At 36.2% G+C, this 15,898-nt stretch overlaps 1 protein-coding gene and 1 long non-coding RNA gene across 3 annotated transcripts; both read left to right on the top strand.

Annotated features, from left to right (window-relative positions):
* Positions 1-405: 405 nt before the first annotated feature.
* Positions 406-5,787, top strand: LOC136419043 (uncharacterized). Its single transcript, XM_066405217.1, has 2 exons — positions 406-4,516; positions 5,177-5,787. The coding sequence occupies exons 1-2, from the start codon at positions 406-408 to the stop codon at positions 5,785-5,787; spliced, it is 4,722 nt and encodes a 1,573-aa protein (XP_066261314.1).
* Positions 5,788-9,823: 4,036 nt separating this feature from the next.
* LOC136419042 (uncharacterized) lies at positions 9,824-14,355 on the top strand. Of its 2 annotated transcripts, none has more exons than XR_010753060.1 (3): positions 9,824-9,973; positions 10,026-10,231; positions 13,505-14,355. It is a non-coding gene; the product is annotated as an uncharacterized lncRNA (long non-coding RNA). The 2 variants fall into 2 exon arrangements; XR_010753059.1 differs by lacking the exons at positions 9,824-9,973; positions 10,026-10,231 and adding exons at positions 11,007-13,297; positions 13,357-13,397.
* Positions 14,356-15,898: the final 1,543 nt, after the last annotated feature.

Below are 15,898 nucleotides of genomic sequence, written 5' to 3'. Positions count from 1 at the left end.
TGGTCACTTCGAACCGGATATCACGGGACTGGATCAGAACCTGTGGAACATAGGACATCGAAAGCGGAATAAGGAGTAGAACGGTGGATCCCAAGGAGAGCAAGAAACAATCCCGGTGAGTCATTTCCTTTTTATCACGATTTTTCCTCTTTGAATTTGCATAACCTCATAATCCCGATTCCCATTTGATACTTTAAATGGTCGTTAGTTGTATGAGATTGATACGACTTATTTACTTTGGTTTATGCTCGATTTATGCACATTAAAGAAGTCGAAACTAGTTAATTTCTCCAGTAGTACTTCTGTTTGAATCGCGTAAATTGATTTATTTTAACGCCACGTTATCAATAGTAGTTAAAAATGACCACTAGAGCTCAAAAAGAAAAAATTTCAAAACGATCCGAAATGGAACTAGGCTCAGCAGAGTCTCTTAGCGAGAACGATGAATTTAGAGAACTTTTGCACGCTCGCAGAATTTTAACTAAACGTTTATCCCGTTTTGAACAGTACCTTCGTGAAAACAGAGATATTCAAGAAACAGTTCAATTAGAAATCCGCCTCAAGAACGTGGAGGAGGACTATAATCAGTTCGATAAAGTACAATCTCGTCTAGAATTTTTAAGCTTAAACGAAGAAGAACAACGGATTGAAATCGAATCAGCCTACTTTAATTTAATTTCAGAATTAAAGCAGTTAATAAATTCAATTAGCAAAAATCAAAATAGTACTAATACTCATTTAGGAAAACAAAATTCACCAAGAGGTCTAGGAAAATTACCGGATTTAGGCTTACGTTCATTTTATGGCAATTATGAAACTTGGTTCAGTTTCAAAAACATATTTGATTCCTTAGTCCATAGCAGAACCGACTTGAGTGAAACAGAAAAATTGTTATATCTAAAATTATGTTGTAAAGGCGATGCGCTAAATCTCATAGACTCTCTCGACATAACTCCCGATAATTATACAATCGCTTTAAATCTGTTACAAAAAAGATATGAGAATAAAAAGGCAGTTATTAACATTCACGCTAAAGGCTTAGTTCTTAATTTACCAAACGCGAATAAAGGATCATCTGTAAATATTAGAAAATTAATAGATGCAGTTCAGCAACATAAATCATCATTAGGAAAATTAAAATTACCCGTGGATCAATGGGATGTTTTGTTGATACCGATAATATTAAACAAACTGGATGATAGTACTAATCAGGAGTGGGAGCGGAAACAATGTAATACTGAATTGCCGACTGTTGATCAATTAATGGAATTTTTAACCGAAAAATGTCGTTCGTTGGAAGCGGTTCGCGGCTTCTCAACCGTACATTCAAATAAACATGATAGGGATAGAATGCAAAACAAAGGCCACGAGAAAAGAAACGAATCACATCAGTTTAAGAATTATTCGTATTCTTTGACCGAAAAAATCAATAAGTGTTACATCTGTACTGAAAATCATTTCATTCATCAATGTCCTCGTTTTATCCAATTATCAGTGTCGGACAAATATAACGAAATTCGAAGACATAAATTGTGTAGCAACTGTTTACGTCCAGGGCATCTGAAACAGGAATGTAGATCAAGAGGATGCAAAAAATGCAACCAAAAACATAATAGCACGTTACATATAGAGAAACGTTCAGGAAGTGAACATGTTCAAAATTCTAGCAACAGCAGCACTAATGAACCTTCCTCATCATTAACTGAACATGAATCATCGATCAGTTCTCCATCTAATCCTTCGGCTCACGATGTATTGAGAAGGTATGGAGAATCCAAACAATCTACAGTTTTAACAATCGGCCAAAGTAACGCGGTCACGTACGATACGGAAAACAATCCTTTGGCATTATCATCGTTAGGTATTGATAAAAATCAAGTACTACTATCTACGGCTACCATTCTCATCTCAGACAGAAAAGGAAATTGGCATAAATGCAATGCCTTACTCGATTGCGGAAGCCAGTCAAATTTAATGACAGAAAACTTCTGCAGAAAGTTAAACTTAAGTCCCCAAACAATTGACCTTTCATTATCAGGTATCAGTCAAATTGTCACAAAGATTAATCAGCGAGTGCACACGAAAATAAAATCCAGGTTCAACCAATATGAATCTAACATAGCATTTTTGGTTTTACCCATTCTTACCGAAAATCTACCCTCATTTAGATTTCCCAGTTCGGTACTTCAAATTCCAACAAATATCAATCTAGCTGATGAAAAATTTAATGAACCAAAACAAATTGATGTTTTATTAGGGGTAGATATATTTTATAATCTATTAGGTTCGGGTAAACTTAAATTAGGAAAGGGATTGCCAATGTTACAAGAAACCTCTTTAGGCTGGGTAATATCGGGCAATTTAATATGCAGAGAATCTCAAAGTCGGAAAGTAGTGTGCAACCTTGCGACTAGTATTTCAAATAAAACATTAAATGATTCGTTGACGAAATTCTGGCAGATTGAAGAGTTTGAAAATGTTAAATTCCTATCAAAGGAAGAAAATTATTGTGAGGAATATTTTAATCAAACTACAACCCGCGACATGGACAACAGTTTTGTCGTAAGGTATCCGTTCAATAATCAAACAGATTTTAGTCTGGGTGACTCCAAATCGAATGCCCTAAAACGGTTAACAAATGTAGAGAAAAGGTTAGAAAAGGACAAGGACCTCAAGAAGCAGTACGTAGAATTTATGACGGAATATGAGAACTTAGGCCACATGACGCTTCAAGGACCCATTGAAAAGGACATCTCTATTCCAAACAATTCTTATTTTTTACCCCACAGTGCGGTACTAAAGAATTCTATTACCACGAAGTGTCGCGTCGTTTTTGATGCAAGCTGCAAAACAAGTTTAGGAATTTCCCTGAATGACACGCTTTTGGTAGGACCAGTAGTACAAGATGACTTGTACTCAATTTTGATACGTCTAAGACTTCGCAAAATTGTTTTGAGCGCGGACATCAAAATGATGTACCGATGTATAAAAATTCATGAGGAAGAACGTAACTTCCAAAAGATACTATGGCGAGCAAATCTTAATGATCCGATTAATGTGTATAAACTCAACACGGTAACGTATGGCACATCGAGTGCACCCTTTCAAGCCACACGTTGCTTGATAGAATTGGCCGAGCGCAACAAAGACAGGTATCCACGAACAGCAGAAATAATTAAACGTTCGTTCTACATGGATGACCTGTTGGTTAGCATTGATTCGGAAACAGATGCATTGCAAATTTATAGGGAACTAGACGATATTTTAAGTCAAGCTAATTTTAAATTGAGAAAATGGTCGTCCAACAGTAACATAGTTCTAAACAGTATCCTACAAGCAAACAGTAACGAAAATCACGACAATTTAATTCTACCTCATGAAGATAAACATATAAAAACTCTTGGAATCAGCTGGGATCCTAAACAAGATACTCTAAAATATTCAGTAAATATTAAATACGAGCCATCCCGTGTTACCAAAAGGACTATTCTTTCAAAAATTTCGCAGATCTTTGACCCGCTTGGGTTGATCGGTCCCGCATTAACTAGGGCCAAGTTAATCATTCAAGCTCTATGGAAATTACATATCGGTTGGGATCAAGCGGTCCCGAATGACCTAAGACAGATTTGGGAGGAATTCTCGAATGAACCGGAGTGCCTCAATGAATACAAGATCGATAGGCTTGTAATTCCAACAAAGACGGCCCATATAAGATTGTACGGATTTTCTGATAGCTCCGAAAAGGCTTACGGAGCCTGTATTTACGTGGCCTCGGAGGATGAGTCAGGTAGTCGCGAATTACGACTGTTGACAGGAAAATCAAGGGTAGCTCCAGCTAAAAAATTGACCTTGCCTCGACTTGAGCTTCTAGCGGCCCACCTTTTAGCCAAACTAATGAATACGGTAAGACAAATTTTAGACATACAAATATCAGACGTACGATACTTCACGGATTCTAGTATTGTTTTGGCATGGTTGAAAATTGATCCTGCTCACCTTAAGACCTTTGTTGCCAATCGAGTGGCAAAAATTAATGAATTGACCAAGATAACGGAGTGGGCTCACGTGCCAAGCAAGGCCAACCCTGCAGATGTAATATCGAGAGGATTGAGCCCAAGGGAATTGCTGGGATGTGATCTTTGGTTTCACGGTCCCGAATTTTTAAAGAAAAACACATCAAGGACGGAAGCGAACTTAGATAGCCATGAGGTTCCCGTCGATGTCTTGCCCGAATTAAAAAATAATCATACCACAGTATATAAAACAACGAGTGTAAATAGCAACAACTACGGACTTAACATTTTTGATAGATTTTCTACCTTCTTCAAACTGCACAGAGTAGTAGGTTACATATGCAGACTTAAAAATCGATGCCGCAAAGTGATGAATAAGTCAACAGCCTTGACAGTTGAAGAATTAAACGAGTCACTGCTTTTATTAGTAAAATTGGTTCAACGGGATAGCTTCGAAAAGGAAATTTCCGACTTATCCAAAAGTAAAAAACTCCCAAGCGAAAGTAAAATTTTGAATCTAAACCCATTTCTCGATTCAGAAGGAATACTTCGAGTCGGGGGACGTTTAATAAATTCACAATTTAATTTTGAACAACAACACCCTATTATATTACCGTATAAACATAAATTCACTGACTTGATAATACAGAATGAGCATATGAAACATCTCCACGCGGGAGTTCAAAACTTGCTTTCGATAATTCGCCTCAGATTTTGGATAATAAACGGAAAAAATGCAGTTAAACGTAACCTTAGTAGATGTATAAGATGTTTTAGAGTAAAACCGAAACCTTCGAAATTTTTAATGGGTTCCCTTCCGACCGCAAGGGTAACGCCTTCACGACCTTTTTCAAATTGCGGAATCGATTATGCAGGGCCTATACTCATAAAGGAGGGTACGCTGCGTAGAGCCAAATCCGTAAAAACTTACATATGCATTTTTGTTTGTTTTGCCACGCGTGCAGTACATATCGAACTGGTTAAAGATCTTTCGACCGATAGCTTTTTGAATGCTTTGGAAAGGTTCTGTTCCAGACGAGGAAAACCAACAAACATACATTCAGACAATGGTTCTAACTTTGTAGGGGCCAATAATTATTTTATCGAACTCTATAACTTAATAAATAATGAATCACACATTAACGCCACAACTACATTTTTAGCCAATCATTTGATAAAGTGGCATTTCATACCCGCGCGTAGTGCCCATATGGGAGGATTGTGGGAGGCGGCGGTGAAATCGACTAAGTTTCATCTTCGCCGCGTCTTAGGTGAATCATCTCTAACATACGAAGAGATGTACACCCTATTAGTAAAAATCGAAGCTTGTCTCAACTCGCGACCACTAATGCCAATCTCAAACGACATAAACGACTATGCACCCTTAACTCCCGCGCATTTCCTTATTGGTGACTCGTTGGCAAGTTTACCACAACCCGACTACCAGAACGCCGTTATCTCTCGCTTATCTCATTACGAACGACTTCAACAACTCCAGCAGCATTTTTGGAATAGTTGGTCCAGAGACTATTTGACAAATTTGCAAACTCGATGTAAATGGAAGAACACTGTAGATAAAACCATAGATATTGGAGCATTAGTTTTACTGGTGGAACACAATACTGCCCCACTGCGCTGGATTTTAGCTCGAGTTGTCGAACTCCACGAAGGAAAGGATCATGTGATACGTGTAGTGTCAGTGCGCTTACCCAATGGAACTATATCGCGAAGATCATTGTCAAAAATATGCCCATTGCCCATGAATAATGAATAACTCTTTGTAAATAATTTAAAAGGTAACGACCTTTTAACGGGGCCGGCATGTTAGGGCTTGTGTAGAGGACAAAATATCCGATAATTAATTAGTTTAATGTTAATCTATTAGTTCGATAAGTTGTATTCTTCATAAGCCTAGTATTAAATCTGTGACTAGTATGTAAGGAACCCGTGTGCTACGCCTATGGACATTACTCGTTTCTATTGCCACTTTGTCCGTATGACCAGATGTTGATTCGCATTTTGTTTGATCTTAGACTAACTGTGTAATAAAACTCCTCGCCGACCTTTTGTGCGTACTAGAATTTAGACACGTTCTCGATGCTGGTCATAAACGCCCTCCAATAAAACCCAATTATATTGTTAAAGTTAGGCAAGTCACAAGGACAAATCTAGAAGAAGCGCCGATGATGACCTCTTAGTTTCTGGTACGCCTATGTACGCTTACCATTAACTTTAGTACTTAAGATTTTGCAAGGAGAAAATTCGCTCTCTTCTTGTGCGTCTCCGTCGACTCTTAACTCCGTACTTTGCACGTTACTCGTACGCGATTACTTTACTCACGGTTCCTATATACGGTTAATTAGTACACTAGTTAACTTGTCACGAAAAGTTGTTATTTCTTTGTTAAATTACTCGAAATTGTTGGTGAACAATAAACCTTCGTTACCGTTAAAAAGGGTTTTTGTTTTCTTCATTTGCACGAACACGGTGTCTCTGAGACCGCGAACTCAGGGTGGTCCTTCGCAAGCATCCAGTCCATTGCTTACTAGACGTATCAAGAATTAGGCCATGTCTAATCAACATCTTGGTACCACGATTCACGAATAAACAGTTTGGTCCTTCGAGACGGATTATACATTTTTGGTCCTTCGAGCCGGATCAACACACTTAGCAATAACATTTAACATCGAGCTTAGGCAGACTCAAACAATTCTCCAGAAGAACAAAGCACATAAACTAGACCTCAACAAAACAGACACAGATAAAGTACGGAAACTCGTACACGAACACATACAATCACAAACAGAACTCACCTCAATAGGAAATGTACAAAATCAAATCTCACTAGCAATAGAAAAATTTACCCCACGACAAAAAATTCCTTCTACCAACACTCCCTACCCAAATTTATCTTAAGACTGATCAACAAACAAAAGAGAACTATATAGACTTTACACAACAACTCAAAACCATGAACTAAAAAAGGAACTCAACAGTCTTAACCGAAATATTAAATATCTGATATATTAATTTAGACAGGAGAAATGGTTAGAGACCTGCTAGGAAATTGAACGGGTCAAAGGGAAAACATACTGGCAAAAAAAAAACTATCACATTACAAAAAAACTAATAACAGTGGTACAATAGAGGAAAACGGAACAGAACAGCACAGGGATCAGAATAAAACCGACGCATTTGCTAGACATTTTCAGAAAGCCTTTTCAACCTCAAACAACCCTAACTTTGATATACACAACTGGATGAGAGTAAATGACTGGTACGACAGTTACTTCATTGACGAGGCAAAATGCACATATCAACCAATTACGAATGTAGAATATGACGAAGCACTTACACATATGAAAAATACAGCACCAGGCAAAGACAATATTAAAATTAAAGTATTAAAGATCCCGACTCCACAGACCCACGAAACCATACTGGATTTGCTCAACAACTGCATTGCGACAAACACAATTCCAGAGACATGGAAAAGGGGAATTATTATTCCAATTCCAAAAAGCGAATTGGACAATACGCGAACAAAAAACTACAGACCAATTACATGACTACCAGTGTTGAGTAAAGTATTCGAACATATTATGAAGAACAGACTTCAAAAACTGATCGGACAACACATACCGACTTATCAATTTGGCTTTAAACGGAAGCATTCGACAATACACCCACTCTTTGTACTAATTAACAATATACAAACAACACACCTCTCCAACAACAAATCAGCCTGTTTGATTATGGACATAAACAAAGCATTTGACAGTGTCTGGCACAAAGGACTCCTATACAAACTGCACCAACTTAAAACACCAAAATACTTACTATACACAATTAAGAACCTACTGGAAAACAGACAATTGGAAGTACGAATTGACAACACTCTATCCTTTCCTTTTTTCCCCCGAACAAGGACTCCCGCAAGGGTCACCACTTTCACCTTTCCTTTACAACATATACTGCCATGACAAATACAATGAAAACAGACGGGACAAAAAATACTTCGATAAAACTGCGTATGTGCTACAATATGCGGACGACACGGCACTCGTTGTACACGATAGAAATATAAAAAAGCCGCAGCCAAACTTCAAACAATAACAGACTAAACGATAGAATGGTTTTACAGATGGAGATTAATACCGAACGCCACAAAGAATCAATTATTACTACCACACCATCGAATTAAAGATAACTCCTTAACAATTCTAATGGACGGACACAACGGTACCAAAACAAGACGTAAAATACTTAAGAATAACTCTAGACCAGAAACTGAAATTTACAAAACAGGCACAGAACATAAGAACCGAAATTATTAAAAGAACTAAATACTTCAGAGTACTTACGTACAACGACAGAGGAATAAGTACTGCAACAGCAACCAAAATATACAAATCCATTTGTAGACCGCTACTCGACTACGGACATGTTTTGAGGGTAAGTGCTTCTAACAAGATGAAAAAGCACATACAAACCACAGAACAAATTGCACTTCGACTAATAACAAAAATTAAACAGCCCCCATAACCCCCTACACAACCCTTCAAACGAATACCTGTACGAAAAGATACAAATGACACAAATAACTGAGAAACTGACGCTACTACAAACAAAATGGAAAAATAAATTTACACAACTGGACTATACTGAGTCCTCTTTCACTCATAATATCAGATAGACAATCCCGATATACCTTCCCATATCCCCTTCGATATTCCAGAATCCACATTACTGGAATATCTTAATAATTAAAGGAATTCATTCCTTCGGGTTTTTGCCTCTTTCTTATATTGATACTGGCTAAATTAAGAGTACTCCTGGTGTCACAGATTATGACAAGCATGTAGTATAGGTATAATTAAGCTATATAATACAATTAATTATAAAATTAATCTATTGCACGGGCAGAAAGACCACAACGGTCGATAGCCTATTTCATAATGAAATAAAGATGTTATATATAGTATATTAATTGAATTGAATTGGTGCTGATATTTGCCAATAACAGTGGAATGAGGGTTTTCAGCGGACCAAGTGTGTAAGTTGTGCGAATTAATTATGTCGTTTCTGATAAATCCTTCTTCGTTAGTGAACAAAATATTTCCGATAAAGTTATTGTTATTCGTGTGTTGTTGTAACATCCAGTTTGCGAATTCTAATCGACGTGGAAGATCATCATGATCATCATGAACTTTTTGAACATGATACGAATGCAACAGTTGCTCTTTAAGAACGTTAAATACCGTCTTCTCAGAGGTAACAAATTGGCTTGCTAATTTTCTAACGCTAGTTGAAGGATTTTCAAATACGACATCTAATATGTTTTCTTCCAACGCCGGTCTACGAACAGTTCTTTGGACTCCGGCGTTGGTAGCGACTTTAGCAACTTTTCCTACAATACATTGTTAGGTCCAAATTTGGCGCGTGTACGTGGTTGGGTCGATTCACCCCTTTCGATACGATAACCGTGAATTGCGTAGATCGTGGACTGGATTGATCGATTATGAAGGACCACCCTGAGTTCGCAGTCTCAGAAACACTGTTTTCGCGTATAAAAGAAACTAAACCTTCTTAACTTAACAAAGGTTTATTGGTAACATTGCAAATACCTTTTAGGTTAGGTTTACGAGCACCAGATTAGTAGTGAGGTTCTTCAACAGAAAACCTAGCAGGAAGGACCGAACGTTTAACCTAAAAATTAGGAAGAAAGAAGGTGGGTTGCCCCACAGATTTGACATAAAAAGATTGAACCATTAAGATTATAGTGGATTCCCTCGACTGATCACCAACGACGGAGGGGCCAGAGATATAGACAAGGAACTTTACCAAAAACTGGTATCGAAAGTTGGATTATTGCTCACATTCATGGATAGGGAAGATAGATTTTTCACTGGAGTAGTCGGATTCAAAAGAACTTAAGTTAAGGGCAAAAAGATAGCAAGGTAGTACTTTGTAGTTTTATCGAAGGACAGTGGTTTATTTATTTCCTCTTAGCAAAAAGAATAAGATTTATAAGGGAAGCAAAGAGGAAGCTCACTAGATAGATACATGGAACTTTGGCAAGAGAGAAGTAGGAAATTACGAGAACAGCAAAAGTGAAAATGATCGAACAAGCTGACTGGGGCCCAGTAAAGGGAAAAAGAAAAGGGCCAAAGTATTTTTTCACAAGGAAGGAGGTACTGAGATTTGGAGGATTGCAAGTAAGTGGATTATTACGAGATTGCTTTTTTGTGTTAAGAAGAATAGGAATTTGCTTGTAGTTAATAAGTAATTTGTGAGTTTAATTTTGAAAGTTAATTAAGAATTTCCTAGTTTCTAGTTATTTTGATGTATCAGAAGGATATTTGATTAATTTAAAAGGAAATATGTGAAAAATTGTACCATAACTTATGGATTATTGTGGAATTGAAATTTGAGAAAGTAGAGTATTTAATTAGAGGATGGTATTATTATAAAGGGTAAATTTATTTTGAATTTGTAACAGCACAGTAGATAGAGTGTTTGATTGATATTTGGAAATGTATGGTGAAATGTTCACCATTATAAAAATTATTTGGCTTATTTGAAATAATTGTTTTAAAAGATAAGATAACAGGGGGTATTATAAATTGAAGATTATAAACATAGGGAAAGTATATTATTTTTAAATTAGTAGATATTGTAAGAATTGTGAATTACATTGTGATTATTATTTAAGTGTTAGGGATAAAGATGTAGTACTTTAGAATAGAAAGTAAATTGGATGTATTATTTTTTATAGGAAAAACTAGGTACATGATTTGTAATTGTTTAGATGATTTGAATATTTATATCAGATAGGAAAACATAGTGTAAAGGTACTGATGATTTTTGTGAAGGTACAGGAATTATGTATTTGAAATTGTCGATGCATATGCTAGGTGAAGTAATTCTGTTAAGATATTATGGGTGTTCATAGTAAGTTTAAGTAGGTAGGGACATAGGAAAGGACTTTTTAGGCAATTTTTCTTTTGAGGGAGGAGATGTAGGTGGAAAAATGTAACAGAAACATGCACATAGAATGCAAAACTGGAGAGAAATTGGAAAAGATAGGAATTAGAAGTAAATGGTGGGTGCGAAAGAAGAGGAGGGATTTAAACATAAGAATAGGACATTATTTATTATATGGAAGGATAACTTGAGCATATGTAAGAAAAGTGGGAAGGAATGTATATTGGAAAAGTAGAATTTGCCACTAGGTTATTTATGTATTTATAGTTAATAAGAAAGTAAAGATTATTTCTTGTGAATTTTAAGGATAAGAGTAAGAAAGTACATGTATTTCAGAGGGAAGTAATTAGAGCTTTTAGAAGGAACAAATGAATATGTAACATGTATATTAAAATTAGTGATATTTATAAGGGTATTAGGTAACTTGTGAGACACACGTTTGGAGGGATAGAATAAGGGAAGTTGCATTATTATATTTTATTAGTGTTAGTATGTAGTCATTAGAAATGTGTCAGCTAGGAGCTTCCTAAAATTGTAGAGGAACTTTAGGGCGTAGAAAAGCCATTTGAGGAATTTTTCCCGGAGGATATTTGGAAAAAAGTCTGTTTTTAAGCAATACTTGGGGATCCTTGGACAAAATGGCGAACGAAATTTATTCACCGAAATTGTGAGGTCTTAGAAAGGATGTAACCGGAACTAAGGACAAAGGGGAAGATTTGAAAGAGGCTTAGGAAGGGGTCGGAACTGGTGAAAGGAGATAAGATTTATTCTGAAAGATGAGGAAAACTGGAAAAAGACTTGGGAGAAAAAAGCATTTCCAGCAGTGGACAAGTCAAGTGAGAAGTAGAGATTGAAGCACTGTGGTGCAGTATTCATTGGAGAAGAGAAGAGATAAGAAAAAAGGTGGAAAACAGGATGGGTTTATTTTTAGGAGGGTTTGAATATAGTGGGCAAAGTGATAAGATGAATTTAAACGATATAGCGAATAAGGTCTTCTTAAGAAAGCATTGAAAGGAAGATGAATTTGAACGATTTCTAAAGAAATGGTCTTAATTGTTTTTAAAGTAAGATGTTATGTATATAGGATTATTTTTGTGAATGTAACATTAATAGAGAATAAGAGGGAAGAGGAGGGTAGGCTGAAGGGGCCTTTTTAGGATGCCTCACATAATTTGCACACAAGTGGGCCAAGTGTGCAAATTATTGGGGTATTATTAAACTGGCACTACTAGTAGGTACTTTTACGGTTCTAAAGGATTTATTAGAACTGGGAAAGTTAAGAAAAAGAGAGGTAGGGAATTGCTCGTTTGCTCGTTTGCTCGTTTACTTTTCCAAATTTGTACTACATTTTATGATTGATTAGTATTTTATACTGCGTTTCCTATAGTAGTAGATTCTTTGTGTAGTTCACGTACTGTGTGGGTGAGATATAACTTGTATTATTTTAGAAATTTATTAGTGCTTTAGTCTTGTGTGAAATAGACTATTAGGACGTAGGTTCTACTTGAATTGTACAGGGTATAGGGAAATAACTTTGTCAAATTTAACCGACGATCGAGAACATTATTTGGAACGAAGAGTTCTTTTGAACAGGAAAGAGAAACGTTTGTAAATTGAGGAATTATTATTTAGAATTAGAAAATTAGAACGGCTAACCGGAACTAACCACGATTAAAATAGGTAGTAGAAAAGTAGCAAAGTTATTTCCCCAACACTGTACATTTACTGTAGGTGTATAATTCTTGGCGGGTTTCGATTGACGAATTTTAGGTTAGCATTAGCAGTCAGCGGTGGTAATTTACACGAGAGAAATAGAAGATGAGAAGTAAGTCGCAATTCGATCATGCGATTTGGAATGACAGAGTAGAGTGAGGTTATATTAATTTATTTATTACTATTTTTAAGTTTGAAGATTTCGATTGAAAATTTAGGCAATTTTTTAAGAAAAGAAGTGTAATTGTTTAAAACATTGATAATAATTGTGGAAAACGCGGTCCACTCATTTGAAAGTTGAAGTTTACCAGAACTTTGATACTTTTGAAGACATTGTCGAGAACTTGTGTGGGGTGATAATTGCACACTGTCCCAATTCGTTCCTTGGGGCTTTGATTACGTGTGTCGATTGTCTCGGAAGTAATTTTTGAAAACTGGGGACAAGAAGTAACCCACTGGTGTAAATTGGAATCGGTCGAAGGATTCCACATAACATTCTCGAAGATGAACTGAGGTTATACGAGCCATGGCTCCATCACCTCGGACATAACCCCATCTTACTTTGTCAGGGTGTGGGGATGAAGGTATTTGTGGAACAAGTAATGGTGCTTTTCAAAGTATTTGAGGATTATTTGTATTTTAGATTTGCATAGTTTGAGAATTTGCACATTCCGAGCTATGAAAGTAGGTATTATGACTGAGGAGTGTTGGGAATGATGGATTCAGAAGATTATTATGTGTATTATGTGGTGTCTCATTGAACTAGGTGCAATGAATTGTCATTGTTTCAGATTCCGAAGGATGAAGTACTCGGAACACTTGCATTTGGTGATAGGTGCCAGGAGATAAGTTGAGGGGACAATGTCTTCAAGAAAGCATTGGAGGTTTGAAGCTCCTTAATTAATTTTGTGAGAAAACAGATGAAATGCATACAGTAACTGAGAAAGGAAAAGGGAGAAATGGAAGGACCCAATGGTAGGTAAGTGATGAAAGTAAGAAGTAGTGATAGGTCGAGGGATTTGAGAAGAAGAGTATTTTGTGAGGAACGAAAAGTGAATTGTACTTTTTCCTCTAAATTTGAGAGTCGAGTAGATGTGTAATTGGTACTCGAGCAGTACAGTTTGTGATATTGTGTGGTTCTTTAGCATTGCTCATGACTCGTGTAACAAGAAATGGTGGATTCTTTTGAATTGTAAAAGGGGTTAAGGGATAAATAAATGGAAAGATTTGAAAGTACATTGAAGGGTACTAGTTTCTTAATGAATTTTTGAGAGAAACATATGAATTTAGTAAAAGTGCAAAGAAACTTTTCGTTCCTAGATAGGAAATGAGTGTATTTTCGATTTTATGATTATGAAAAGTGTTATTTTTGATAAAAGATGAAATTTAAAATTGAAATAACTAATTTTCTATGGTGTATGTATTATTTAACTGATTTTTGATAACATTTCTGTTTGTATTCTACTAACTGGATATTATATTTATTAAATTTGTGACTCTTTTTGTATTACTTTTGATGAGTCGAAAGAGTACTTGTCGAGGTGATACATTAGAGTGGTGGTATATTTGGTAACTGTATATTATTTATTATTATTATTATTATTTTTTTTTAAGAAGCTTTTAGAACTAAAAGAAGGGTGTTTCTTCTGACTGCAAATAATAAAAGCAGAATTGAAGGATTTTGTGTGAGATTATTTCTAAACCTGTTACCCGATGAATAGGAAAGTGGGCTTTTGGGATTCGTGAGAGGATTGGGTTTACACTGTTTTTCTTAAATTGTGGAAATGTAGTAACTTTTTATAGGTATTGTCTATATTTTTGGAAACATTCCCCGCAGTATTATGACTGATTTAGAGCTTGTACTTTGATATTTTGTATTTATTTATTGGATATTATTGGTGTTTCTATGAATGAAGAAGAAATACATGGTCTGCATTATATTGAGAGATGAGTAAAGTGTTTCTAAAGACATGTACTCTTATTTATTTATAATTAGAGGATAGTTTAGATATTTAAAAAAAAGTGACACATTAGAGGGTGGTATATATTGATTATTAAATTGGATTGTGAGGGTCAGGGTGCACTGTGGAAATTTGGGGATAGAGGGAAGATAGAGAAACTAAAGTAATTTGTATTTTTATTATTTGACTGTCTATTGGGAAATTGAATAACTTTGAATTTTGAAGTAAAGGGGAGATTATTTTAGACTTAAAGTGTGTAGTAGATTTAGGGGGACATTTCCAGTGTGATTTTGAATTTTTTAGATTTTCACGGGTGTTAGTATTAATTTGTAATTATTTAGATAGAACTATTGAGATAATTTTTGTATTTCTTTATTGCTGAGATGATGTATTACTTATTTGTCTGTCTGATACTGCGGGGAAAGAGATTAGATGATTTGGGATAGTACTTAAAAAAGGGACATTCTTAGGGAGGATAAGATTTGAGAGGGGAAACTGAGGGTATTAGAAAAAGGGAATAGAAGAAGATGGGGGATTAAGGGACATTATGGAGGGAAATTGGGGGTTTTACTTATAAAGGGGGATAAGGGACAGGAGTATTTGGATACTATAAAAAAAGGATAAGGGACAGGAGTACGGGAACATTTAAAAAAAGGGATGAGGGAGAGGAGTATGGAAACATTATAAAAAGGAGATGAGGGATGGGAGTATTTGGATATTATAGAAGAGGGATAAGGGGCAGGAGTATGGGAACATTTTAGAAAAGGGATGAGGGATGGGAGTACACGGAATAAGGATGAAGGATAGGAGTGTACTAAGAGGGGATGGAAGGAATAGAGGATGAAAAGAAGGGATTAAGAAGGAGGATAAAGGGGGGACTAGAAAGGGATGAGAGATAAGGTGAGTATTATGAAGGAGCAGAGAGGATTGGCAAGATAGGAGAAGATGACGACGATGCTGAAGCAGAAAAGGGGGACTAGAGAGGATATAGATTTTAAGAAGGAGGGGGAATGGGGGCTTTTATGAGGGATGAAGGAAGGGGGGCATTAAAGGAAAGGGAAGGAAGGCTAGAAGGTGAGTATTTTAGAAGGGATGAAGGATAAGAGAGAGGGAGGGGGATTGAAGGCTTTTGGAAGGAAGGTGGGATTATGAAGGGGATGGAAAAGGAACGAGGAAAGGATGGGGGAGTGGGATAGGGATGAGAAGAGAGGGGACTAGGAAGGG

This window comes from Euwallacea similis, unplaced genomic scaffold (genome assembly GCF_039881205.1).
Source record: "Euwallacea similis isolate ESF13 unplaced genomic scaffold, ESF131.1 scaffold_60, whole genome shotgun sequence".
NCBI classification, from domain to species: Eukaryota; Metazoa; Arthropoda; class Insecta; order Coleoptera; family Curculionidae; genus Euwallacea; species Euwallacea similis.
This window is presented reverse-complemented; position numbering and strand designations above follow the sequence as displayed.

Coding starts and splice junctions, on each gene's coding strand:
- LOC136419043 (XM_066405217.1), top strand. CDS start 406: ATGGAACTAGGCTCAGCAGAGTCTCTTAGCGAGAACGATGAATTTAGA. Junction 4,517..5,176: donor TAAAAAACTCCCAAGCGAAA/GTAAAATTTTGA, acceptor CTACATTTTTAG/CCAATCATTTGATAAAGTGG.